Below are 13107 nucleotides of genomic sequence, written 5' to 3' on the forward strand. Positions count from 1 at the left end.
CCCTGGCATGTTGTTTAGTGCATTTGATTAGAATCAATCTTACAGTTACCAATCCATGTATATATGCCCAAATAGAGACTAATGACTTAAAAGGATTCATATATTCATATATCCACTGTTATTGATTAAATTTGTGCTCCTGAATTTGCTAAAATTCTAAATCTGTTTGGGTCCTATATCAAGAAAGAACAAAAAGAGGTGGTATAGACCATCAGGACCAAAAGAACATTATGGAATATGATCCATAAGAAAGAGAAAGGCATACAAAATGGAGAACTTCTTAACAATGATTTACTAGGATTACTATTGCAGTGCTAAGAAAAATCTGGCTATGTGACCACTTAAGATGTCAAAGAGGAATGCAAATTGTTCTGCTTTGCAGGACAGGATACCACAGCCAACTTGCACGCATGGGCATTGACCATCTTATCCGTGCATCCAAATTGGAAAGAAAAGGCAAGAGGAGCAGATACTGCGAAGTCTGTGGAAAGAGAATTCCCAGCATTGAAAACATAAACCACCTTAATATTGTAAGCATTGGCAAAAAGATAGGTTTCTAAGTTATAATTCTGCAATACATAATTATGAGTTATGACCAAACATTTCGCTCAAAAAACTTAGCCTAAGTTGCAGGTTTTGGCTCGCCTTCTTACACTCATGCTCCTTGTACTGTCATCACTCATCATTCTTCAGTCTCAACATCGTGCTCCCATTATTTTGCACCAGGGACGGATCTACATAGGAGCCAGTTGGGGCAGCTGCACAAGTTCCTAAATTTCTTATAGGATTATTGTTAAGAAAATATCAAACGTTTTGGAAATTCAAAGCTTTGACCCCACTGAAATTGAACATTAACATTATAGTGTTAAGCCATTTTATTATAATATATATTAAGTTTGTAAAAAGGGGTAAATTACTTTTAGAGTTCATGTAAATAACATATAAAATGTGAATTAATAAAAATAAAAAATTATTTTTAACTAACATAGATTCATGCAGTCCTCAATCTTCATTCTTGTATAAAAGAAAAGAGGCATTTCTTATTCTCCAAATTATAATAAATAAGAAATTAAATATGTTAGTTTATTAAAAGTAAATGATAAAATTAGACGTGTTAGTTTCAAAAAATAAAACTAGACATGTTGGCCCGGTCTGTGATCACACCAAAGCTAAATTCCTTCTATTCTATGGCAAGGAAATGTTTATTATATATAAATATGTCTATATATATATACATATATATGTATATAGTTTAATAAGTATGAAATAGGTATTATATATACATATATATAGTTTAGTAAGTATATTTTGAGGGTATGAAATATGCTTGGTCAACGTTGCAACTTGCAACTCCTGGCAAAGGGAGAGTGTTTACTCGAGTAATTTAGTAAGAGCGAGCATAGTTTTCTGTATCATAAACACACAAGTTTCTGAAACATTGAACATTTTGTTGAGATACTTTGTCTTTAATGCATATAAAAAGAATGGGTTTTTTGTCACTTTCTGTTCACACTTTGGGTTAACCCGTGACCGAGCCCTTTAGATAGTCATTCAACAGCAAAGAAAGGACAGCAGAATCTGAAATTTCATTACTAGCGTCTTGTGAATTGTTTCTATCAATTAACTTATCCTTGTAGTTTAGTTTTTGGTCTATTTTGGATCGTAGTGGCTACAATCCATGGACTTGTGGCGCCATTCTATACCTTGAGAGCATGTAGATGGCATACTAGGGCCAAAGGCAGAAGGAAAAAGATGGCAAAAGTGTTGCAATTATCATTTCTAATGGAGTAATCAAAGTGCCTATAATGATCTCGAATAATTATTAAATTCATTTTAGGGTGAGCCCCCACTCAGTCTTATTCCTTTTCTCCTTAATTTATGTCTGAAATAATAGAACACAACTTACACTTTTCCAACTTTAATGATCACTGTTTGATCTATACAACGCCTTTTAATGGCAGACTCTCACTTCTAGACAGTTCCAAGGTCGAAGTCTGCCATGAACAAGACTTTGACAGTTTTCTTTCTCACTTGGAATTTGGAAATACGTATTTAAGTATTTATCTTTTGGTTGTTGGGAGTAGCTACCCTTGGAATAGAACAATCTGAATTATACTAATTGAATAAGGAAGAAAAGAAGGAAAGATCATGACATTCCCACTTGTTAATCCAAGGAAAAACCTTAGTCAGCATTAGGACAGAGAACGAAAACTGGAGGATTTTCCTTGGATTACCAAAGGCTCTTTGGGTAAAGCAGCTGAAGAACATAACTACAACCAACTTGATGGAGAAAGACAAAATTTAGATATCACACAAAGTTAAACCAGCTCTCATCCATTTCAAAAAATTGACTCATCCACTCCAAGTTAAGAGGCTCCTGGTTATAAAAGTCAAAAAAGGTATCACCATTGACGCAAGATGTGAAGTCATCATCTCTCTTGGAAAAACCTTCTTCACTCCCCGTCGGTGCAGAGTCCATCTGGTTTACCTTAGAATTTTCAAGCACCGATTCTTGCAATCTTGAACTTCTGTTTTGCTTCTCATTTTGCTTTATTTTCTTGCTCAAATGAGAATTCCAATAGTTCTTGATTTCATTATCAGTTCGACCTGGTAGTCTTCCAGCAATCAAAGACCACCTATATGGCAATTAATGTGATTCAGTCATTGATCAATTTTGTTCCACAAGTAACCAGACAAGTATGACCAACTTACCTGTTTCCAAGCAGTTTATGAAGCCTTAGTATCAAGTCCTCTTCTTGGTCTGATATGTTGCCTCTCTTTATATTGGGCCTAAGATAATTCATCCATCTCAATCTGCAACTCTTTCCACATCTGTTCAGACCTGAAACAAAATGGAAACCATAAATCCATTTTAAGATAAAAGATCGTTTGATATGTGGCTGTAATAATGAGGTGAACATATATTCTCGGTGAACCTGCTTTTTCTGCAACTGATTTCCATCTCTTTGGACCATGAATTTCAATTACTTGAGCAAGCTTTTGGTCTTCTTCAGCTGTCCAAGCTCCTCTATTGGCTTCTTTCCTGGTGCATTTTGTGCTTATGGGAGCCCTTGGCATCTTGTTTCACTTCCTATGTTTGCAAGCAAATCTGAATTCTATGGGCCAAATCAACACCACTAATTACCAGAGAAATAGAAAGAAAGGGGTGCTAGGGAGTTGCAAGGATAAGTTGGCAACAGATATTTATGGTTCAGAAGGTGCTATATTGTATGAGCTCTAGCTACCTTTCCTAGGAAAGAATATGAACCCCAACTAACCATTTATAAATATGAGCTAGGATTTGGATCCTGAAAGTTTTACAAAGGTATCTGGCTGATGATTTTTAAATAAAGATAATCTATGATATTTGATGTTCATGCACAAGATTAGTACTGCTCATATCCAATGGCTGTTATTCTCTAATCAAATAAAATACCGTATTTTAATTTATACAATATTATGCTACTAAACAAGAAATAAACAGAAACTGCCACAAGAAATTCTTTTTGCATGTTATGTTTCATAATTTTAGTAGAGAACTGGAATTTGAGATATGATGGGAACATAGAATAAGCAGATTGAGGACAACAAGAGAGTCAAATTAGAGATCAAAGCAACAGTCAAAACCATAATTATCTTACATGGCCTCTCTGTCATGGAGAGAATATTAAAGTACATTCAAAAAAGTGAGAAAACATAAATAATTGTGGTGATTGGCCTATAAAATTCTTCTTCATCCTGACAGGGAAATATTGCATGATGCCTTTGCTCTTATAAGCACGTGATCCCTTTTCATCTGTGTCCAAAATTCTGTTTCTCCTCATTATGCTATTTTATTCTGTGCTCTCGTCTAGAGAACATATCTTTGCTTTCAACAGGCCAGGATACACAGCCGACCCCCCTGGCCCTTCTACTTTTGGCTTGGCAGAATATTACAGGAACCCCCACTTAAAACCTGCCAGGACTATAACCTTTAGGCCTTGATCTGGTCCCATTTTCAGAATCCTGAGGATGGTGCTCAATTCCAAATCGAAATGGAATTTAAGAAATATGGACATGCATTAATTGCAGTATAAATTTTCCTGTTCAGTTTCCCAAGATTTATTGAATTTTTGTCATATTTAGTCTACTGGACAGTGTCCCTCGATATTTATTCAGTTCTACGAATTAAAGCATGGTATATACTGATAGAAGAGAGAGTACGAAAAGATTTAGATTGGGTTAATCCCTAAAAAAAGTTAGGTTAGGTGGGGAATTAAACTGGGCAGTAATCTTAAGAGATAAATATAAATATACTGGTTTTAGCAGTTTAATTCAGGAATCGCATCTTAGTGGATGCATATGTCTTGGAAGAGTCTGGCCTGTATCAAAACAGGGTATGCACATACAAAGCTAACAAGGACAATATATTGGACAAAAGCCAGTAAAACCCACTAGCCACGAAGCTAACAAGGCCAATACATAGGACAAACGCACTAGCTAGCCTAAACATATTCAAATCGAGCATTCAACTATATATCAATCCATCTCAGAGGTAAAAATCTGCTGCTAACCCTATACACAGATCAACCATCCCATGAGGAGATGAACCAACTATTAACCCAATCCCCAACTTGAGATCATTTTTCATTCATTTTTTAGCTTTGCACTACAAAAATAAATAAAAATCTGGCTCTTTCGTAAGTAATCAGTTCACTGTGCGTCTTTACCCTGGAATTAATGACTAAATTTGACTCCTAAATTGTCTCGGCTTTTCTTAATAAAAGTATTATTGCTGCCATATTCAACAGTTCAATGTCTAACAGAGAACGGGTTGTTCTTCCTCTTCCATAAACAATCAACCAACAGAGTTTCCATTAGATGAAAAGGTTATGTAGTAAGCTTTTCATATGCCCAATTTTTTTCTTGAACACATTGAATTTATAACTCGTTTAATCTTTTGCTTAATTAGTTGAACACTTTGAATTTAATCTTTTGCTGCTGATCACCATGTGAGGCAATGATAGTAATTAACATTTCTATGATCATTTGAAGTCGTGTACTTTTAATTATTAGAATATAATATGTAACTTTTAATTTGAAAATTAAAAAAAAAAAAAGAAAAAAGCAAAGAGATGAATCTCCCACATCCATGCCATCATTACTTGGTATGTAATGAATGGGGTTCATGCGATTAATAAATTAGTCAATAATTAGGGTAACAGCCGGCTTCTTCCCAAAAAAAATGTGGGTTTAGTTAGATTCATCATGAAAACTATCTAACTTGTAGTTTGGGAACTAATTCTTAATCATTTGTAGAATACTGGATCCTATAAATTACACCCAGTTTTATTCAGCATAATAGTTTAAAGAAGCTTTTCTACTTAAGGCAATTATGCCAACTTGGGTTGCTAAATTCTGTTAACTAGCTAGGCAGACATGTGGGATATCTAACTCCATTATAACCAAAACCACCATTCAAAGACAAAGATCTAATCGATAATCACTACATCCTTTTTTATGTAAGCTTCAAAATCAGGGTTTAAGTTTGTTTGTTTGTTTGGTAGAACTTCCCTATGAAACAAAAATAAAGTACTACTAATTACAACACTATTCTTTCTGAATGTGTTAGGTTCATGAAAAATCCGTCTGTTCTTCGAAAATTGCAACCATATATATTCAAATTTCAACCCCAAAAATTAGTACTCTTCATAACAAGGAAACAACCTCCAAAATCACCCATCACCTCACACTTTGTCTTTGATGAAACAAACAATATTTTCTCTTCCCAATTTTAATTTTCTTGCTTTTTGTCCTTAATTCATCGATACTCATATAATATGTATGTGTTTCGCTGGGTATTAGGAGAAAGAATAGGCCAAAAATTCTCCTCCAAGTTGATGCTATCAATGCCAAAATCTACCTTGCAAAGGCATATCTTTTTTTGTCATTTATGAATTCTTAGCAATAGGCCGTTCAGGTATGTTCTCGAGAAGGGAATTCGTAACCTAACCCCATTCGTTTCACGTCGCTGTCCACTGACGCTGGATATTCTTTTGCATAGCTGAAGAGAGAAGCAGATACAATTCACAAAATTGAGTGGAAATGTCGTCATTTACCACCTGTCTTACCCTGAAGTTTTAATCACACCCAAGAAATAAATAAATAAAAACACAGCTGACTAGTCGAATTCTATGCACCAAACTGGAAAAGAATATAGTACCAGTGCATTTTTGCTGCTTTCAATGTCTTTAAGGAGCAAGAAAATCTATTTTGTTGATAAAAATTTCCATCATGAGCAAATATATTTTGGTTGACGAATATTTAGAATTAACAACAAATTGCCAGATAGATCATGGATTTAATTCTAATGATGGTGGGTTGTTACTTGCTAGAGATATGAGATTCATATTCACTGATGTTGGATTGTTGGGTTACCAACTTTAATTTTATACCTTGGGATAGGGAATTTGTATTGTTACAACAATAAGCTTTAAAACCAGATTTCTATGTACAAATTTTTCATCTAAACAACAGAAGAAATGGAGCGAAGAATGATGCTAAATTCAGTCGCTTCGTAAAATATTCAATGCTGTCAGATTCTCTCCCACTACTCACTCTGCTTTAAAATATTCAATGCTGTCAGATTGACAACTCTAAGACACAAAAATTCACCGGACAAAGTATTGATTTTATTTTTCACAGATAAATTCACCAGACAGAGCCAGCTCAATCTCAAAACTACAGCAAATGCCCTTTGAAAATTCATGCTTATCAAATTCAAGAATTATCATTGAACAGGACAAAAAAGCATACAAGTTGAAGGTTATACTATATACTAAAATCAGAGATCAGACGGTTAGGATTCATGGAAAACTTGAGTTTGACTATACGTTTAAGATCTCATTGGTGGAAATGCTTGAAATTTTGCAGGTTCAACATGTTGGCAATGTTGGAGATTACTCTTCTATGACTTGATAGCAAGGAGAAGATGATGGGTTGTATCAAATCAAAAAAGTCATTCCATTTCTGGGAATATGCTTTTTTCATGAAGTGCAGCGAATAAAGCAGGCCATAAACTGAAGATGAGCCATCATAGCTATTGTTCCAAAGACTGAATAATGCTAGTGGAAAGTTCAAATTATAAATCATTGTGATGAAATACTGTTTTGATTGGCCATATATGTCAATGGGACCTAGGCGAGATAGTGGAATTTTCTTCCTTTTTTTTTTTGAAAAAAATTATGTACAAGGCATAGGACAAAATCTTACGTATTTCCAGACTTAAATCAAAGATTACCCATTTGAACAATGCTAGCAAAATTGCACAACTGTTGCTCAGCCATCTCAAATGAAGAATTTCAATTCATAATGATATGTGGAGTTGGACTGCTCTATTTGAGACTAATTTTAAAGGGAAACAACACTTTAAGATACTGTCATCAAAAGGTAAATTTGTTGTATTAGTATAACAATTAGCATTAAAGTTTTTAATAACTGCTATCTTTAGCATATGGAACCTGATTAGATGGGTTGCTGTTATCGAAGCATGTTCTTTTTTCTGTTGATTGTTCAATGCCAATCCATTTAAGAAGGATCTACTTTTTCTCCTATGTTTTGAATTCTAAGGAAATGGAATAGAATGTTTGCTTAAAGATGAACCAGATCGAAAATAAAGTGAAGTTGATAATCAAAATATTTATTTCTTGTCTAGATAAAATTGAATTCATTCTCAGCAATTCATCAAATATGGGGAATATTTTGTCAGAATAATCTGCCTAACAGACAACTCTAAAACATAAACTTGGATATAAGCTGAATATTGACCAAAAAAGAAGAGAATCAAATTTCTATTATGTGGCATAGATTTCAACCTATCCTACATTGTCTAGTTCCTCCAAGACAACAGCATCAAGGTTTCTGCAATCTTATTTGTTATTTGCAATATTAAGTTTCTGGTGATTGGCAAATAGAATTTCAGGTAAGATATATTACTTCCATTCAAACAATGCAGGCAATATGGAATCAAATAAAGTGTTGTTGTGACACTATTGGAAGACAGAATCACATCAGATAGACCCTCATCTTATCAGTTTGAATCATATCATCATAACAATGAAATCAACTTGAAGGAAAAGGCAAATCTGCTACTCTTTAGTCTGGAATCCATGCAATCAGGGAAGAATACATCCCAATTAATAGCTCAAACACATGTGAAATCAATTGTGCATAGACCTAATTAAGTAAACATGGAAAATAATGACGTTGCATACTGTTTGATAATTGGATTCTACTCCATCCAGTCAATGCAGGCATCATAAAAGCAAAAGTCCATCACTGTTCTTCAGCATTATCTGAAGGCAAAAGCATAATCTACAACACAATGAAGCTCAATTTGTAATTCTTTATGGACACTTGTTGAGAGGAAGCGTTTGCCCTTGCGTCTTGGTTATGACTGACTCTGCAGCGAAGGCCTATGGTGATGTGTGTACTTCACTTGACTAACAAGAAATCATGGGGCAAAGAGATGCAATCAGTAATAATGAAACTGGCCTATGCCAAATTGTCAATGTTCATATTTTGGGACATTAGTTAGGTTTTTGATCAACCACCAAGATAACGTATTGTAAGTTGCAACTAAGTTAGATTTTCAAATAAAAGTCTAAACCACACCAATGACTTGAGGCAATCAGACATGAAGCTATCAGATTTGGTTTCCAATAAAAATCACAAAGTCTTATAGCAGTACCCCAATTTCAATATTACAAATTTCATGGTTATTGAGCACTCGCTACAGCAAGGATGCACATTCTTTCCAAGCAACCTTTTGTTTCGGTCAAAACCGGCATGAATTTTGGAATGAAATTCCAAGGTTCAATTAACATCCATGGAAAACAAATCTGCATAAATGACTCAAGATCATTAAGCCTTACCTACTATACATGATGCAGAAGAATTTGAAATTATTAAACAGTAGCTTATCTTAGCATCAAATCATGTCAAGACAGGATTGTTAAATCTCCCCTGTTTACTTTTATTTTTTTTCCTTCTCAGCAGTTGCCTTTGAACGCTTGCTAAAGCTGATAGGCTTATAAGATCTAACCCATAATTGTTGGATATTTGATAATAGATATAGGGATAATACAAGTGAAATTGGTTTTTCCAACCCCAAGTAGTTAGCAAAAGATATCTTGTTTATGTTATTACAAGAAAACACTTTTGTTCAGGAAAGCAAATTGTGTCTTTGCCTTGCCGACTTTTTTCTGTTTGTTCTCATCAAGAAAAAAGAAAAACAAAACTGATGTCATGACAAGATTCTGAGCTCCAATATTCAACTGAAAGATTCGTTGCGGCTATTCAACCTTAACTATGATGTCGATTATCTAACTTCGAAAAGATGATGATATCTTAACAAACAACCCTACAAGATTGATATCCCACGAAATCTATCAGCAAATATGCTCAAAAATCAACAGATTTAAAATTATTTAGGCGTGTCGACCCAACTCCAATTTGCATCACACAATCATAAACTTATTTGAGAATTGAGATAGTAATACTTGAGTTCCTCTCTCTTCTTTTAGATGACCATGAAATCATCTCGTTTTCAAACTGATTCATGTGGCCTAATCTTTGAATCAGAATATCAGATTACGCACGTTAGAATATCTTTGAAAGTTGAAACAAATGAATGTTCCAAAAACATGTACCTAAATAATCTAAAATAACCTTTTTTTTTTTTTTTTCAATTCTAATTAATTATAATAAGATGCCGAATGCCTTCAACAAAATCATACGGGACTAATAGAACTTGAGTACGCCTTTTCTTCTGGGATAAGTATAAAATCATCTCGTTTTCGGATCGATTTGCATGGCATCATGCTTAATCTTCCATTGCATCAGGATATCAGATTACACACGAGAGAAGATCTTCAAAACTAATTACAACAAAAATCAACAACCAATTTTGTCAATGCTTAATGAAGTAATAACTATGTTCATTGAACAACAATTACATATGTATATAGTAGGCTACGTTCAGACCCTCAAATCCAAAATTGATTTGACCAATATTTCGATTAAATTAAGTGCAGAAGGATAGAACAAAATCCCCATTAACCCAATTGTTATTAAAAAAAAAAAAAACATAGTTTCTTGTAATAATCTGATGATATGAACAGGCAAGTTGCAGATAAGTCAGGCACTTAATGTAATTTATTACCCTTGTTTGAGCAAGTCCACATCAAAATAAAGGAATTTTGGTCCTACACAAAGCATGATAACAAGCAAATAAAAAAGTGCCGCCCTTGAACAAGTCTCAATCAGTAGACGTAGTTAATAATATATATGTGGAAGATAGGGCAAGGCAAGGCAAAATAGGCTGTTGGAATGCAAGTGACACTGTCAAATTGAAATCATACAAAATCCATTGCAAAGATTAACCCAAGAAAAATCAATCAGGCAAAGGGAGTTGGTGGGCTCCGAAAGCAAATCAAGAGTTAACATTACCTTTGAATTTAATAATTGGTTTGTTCTGTGACTGTTTCCTGTTTCGGATGTAGATGGTCACTACTCACATTGAATGAAAAGTTGTGAAAGTGTAAAGCTAGCAAGTTTGCTTTTCCCAAATATAAAACGCAAAGAGAGTTTCAAAAGGTAAGTATTGTTGTAGTAAATGGCTACCATTGAGAGTGACTTAAATTGTTATTTACACAAGTAACTGAGTTGGTGTTTATGTTGGATTTAGGGTTTACAAAAGCATCATTAATGACGACAATCACTCAATACAACTTTGAGAACAACTAAATGCCTTTGGATTATTAATCAAAATATATGTACCACTCCATTAAATAGGGTGATAATTACTAGATTTAATATTTATTTTATTTTATTTAAACAATCTATTTTCCAAAAATAAAAAAGAAAGAAAGAAATAGTTTTGGGCCTAAATTAACCTTTAGGAATTTTCTTTTAAATTTGCGAAATGATAAATTATTTATAAATTTGAGTAAAAGCCTTCTTATTTTCTCACGCCAAATATAGTTTGGTAATAAAAAAATTGGCATACGAAAATTAACTATCTTAGATTTTGTGACTTAAACCTATATTTATAAAATAATATAACAATCGTAGAATCTATTGATAAAGTCTTAAACTTTTCATTTTAATAATCAAATTGAATTTCAAATAATTCCAAATATCAAAATATAAATAATGTAATTATAAGTGTTTTACTGAATTAATTAAGATATATAAATTTAATTTATGTATTACCAAAAAAAAAAATAAAAAGATTGAATTTATATAGCACAATGGTAATACTTGTTAACATATATATCCAAAAGAACAATGGAACAAAGGGGACCTTAACAAGCCTAATTTTCCTGTATAGTCAGTATGACAAAATGAATAATTTAACCTTTGGTATACTACTTAAGAAATATTTTTTGAGAGATGAGAAATTAATGCAAAGAAAAAGATCTTTTATACTTTATAACATTAGACCAAAGATTTTTTATGTACAAAACTTGATATCAAACTTATACATTAAACTCTTAACTCTAATGATAATCAACCAAATCTTAATAATTTCATAAATATATATATAGTACATTAGAAACTAATTGACATATGAAAGTAAATTATAGACATCTTAAAATTTGTAACCTCGACAAAGAGGACATTACGTGTATATTACAATGAAGACCAAAAAAAGGAAAAACAAATTGTGTGATTGATACGCAAAATTAAATGTATTTAAATTGTGTGGAAAGTAAGTTAGGACAACATGTAGGAAAGAAGAAAATTACGTATGTTGCACATTTTTAATGTTGTGAGATTGAAAAGTATAGTACAACATACTCTAGATATATAAAGTAGAGATAGGTTAGTTAAATTAATGTGAACCAACCAAATTAAAGAACCAAACTTAATAATTTTGGTCTAAAAAACAAAGGGTATTTCCCATTTTGTGCAATGGTCCCAATCACCACCACCCAAAAAAAAAAAAAAAAATGAACTGAATTATTATAGGCATGCCAAAATGACAGCATAGACTTTTTTGTACGGACCATTATGCCCCCCTTTCTTTATAAGGGAAAAATTAGTATAAGCCATTAAAGACAAAGCAAACAAGTAATGGAGGCAAAATTTGTCATCCTTCTCCCTAGTTGCCAAATACTTGATTACAAAATTATGCCATCTGAAATGACAAAGCAATGACTAAATCTTATTTGGGACTAAAATGCCTTTTATCTTCAACCTAAAGGAAATATAAATATAACTAGCTAGTATAGGAAAAACAACTTTATATCGAATTTAAAGTTTAATTTAATTAATTTATATAATTATTTTTAAAAGATAATATTAAATAAATTTAAAATTTAAATCTCAACATTTATAATTTGTTCATTTATATTTGATTAAGATCTTTTTTAAAAGAAAAAGAAAATCTAATACCAAAAGAACTCTTAAATTAAAAGAAAAGGAAAGCTTTAACTCTTCCCACCAATTAAGTTAATTAAATTAACATGTAAGGAAAAGATAATGGTTTAAGCTTTAAGCAAAAATTAAATTTCAATTAATTAGGGTTTTGGATTGTAGTTGGAAAAAGCTATCCAAATCTTGGAATTTTGGGATATTTGTTTTGTGCTTTTAAGGAGTGATGGCATGCCTCGGATTCTCATATCTCTCTGCCTTTTTACTTATCTTACAAAATAGTAGCATCCATACAAATATTACAAGTTGATGAAACTTGGTTGTTTCCATCATCATTAAAGAGAGAAACACTACGTGCGTGGTGAATGCTGTGCCTTGGGCTGTTTGGATTCTAAGATTTTGCCTACTCCCCATCCGTAGGAATATCTTCAATTGAGAGAGAACTAGCTAGTTAGCTAGAAAAATGAAATCCATGCTTGAATTGTCTAACGCCAAAATATTTATTATTAATAAGTTTGATTATAATAGATTATTAAATTTTAATTATTAATAATTATAATTAAAAATTCAATATTTGACAATCGAACTTATAGATCATACAACTTTGATACGGACATATATAAATACATATAAAAATTAGTTAATTTATTATAAAAATATTTTTATCTAATAAAAATAATATAGTAATTA

At 32.5% G+C, this 13107-nt stretch overlaps 1 protein-coding gene across 1 annotated transcript; it reads right to left on the reverse strand.

The window, feature by feature from the left end:
• Window positions 1-1902: 1902 nt before the first annotated feature.
• Window positions 1903-3299, reverse strand: LOC111286516 (transcription factor MYB114-like). The gene is made up of 3 exons (XM_022876524.2): window positions 2937-3299; window positions 2713-2842; window positions 1903-2636 (listed from the first exon to the last, which is right to left on the reverse strand). The coding sequence occupies exons 1-3, from the start codon at window positions 3076-3078 to the stop codon at window positions 2309-2311; spliced, it is 600 nt and encodes a 199-aa protein (XP_022732259.1). The 5' UTR covers window positions 3079-3299; the 3' UTR covers window positions 1903-2308.
• Between the last annotated feature and the right edge of the window lie 9808 nt (window positions 3300-13107).

This window comes from Durio zibethinus, chromosome 6 (genome assembly GCF_047325235.1).
Source record: "Durio zibethinus cultivar Kanyao isolate XHJ-2024 chromosome 6, ASM4732523v1, whole genome shotgun sequence".
In the NCBI taxonomy this organism is placed as follows: Eukaryota; Viridiplantae; Streptophyta; class Magnoliopsida; order Malvales; family Malvaceae; genus Durio; species Durio zibethinus.

Coding starts and splice junctions, on each gene's coding strand:
- LOC111286516 (XM_022876524.2), bottom strand. CDS start 3,078: ATGCCAAGGGCTCCCATAAGCACAAAATGCACCAGGAAAGAAGCCAAT. Junction 2,843..2,936: donor ATCAGTTGCAGAAAAAGCAG/GTTCACCGAGAA, acceptor ATTTTGTTTCAG/GTCTGAACAGATGTGGAAAG. Junction 2,637..2,712: donor CATAAACTGCTTGGAAACAG/GTAAGTTGGTCA, acceptor ATTGCCATATAG/GTGGTCTTTGATTGCTGGAA.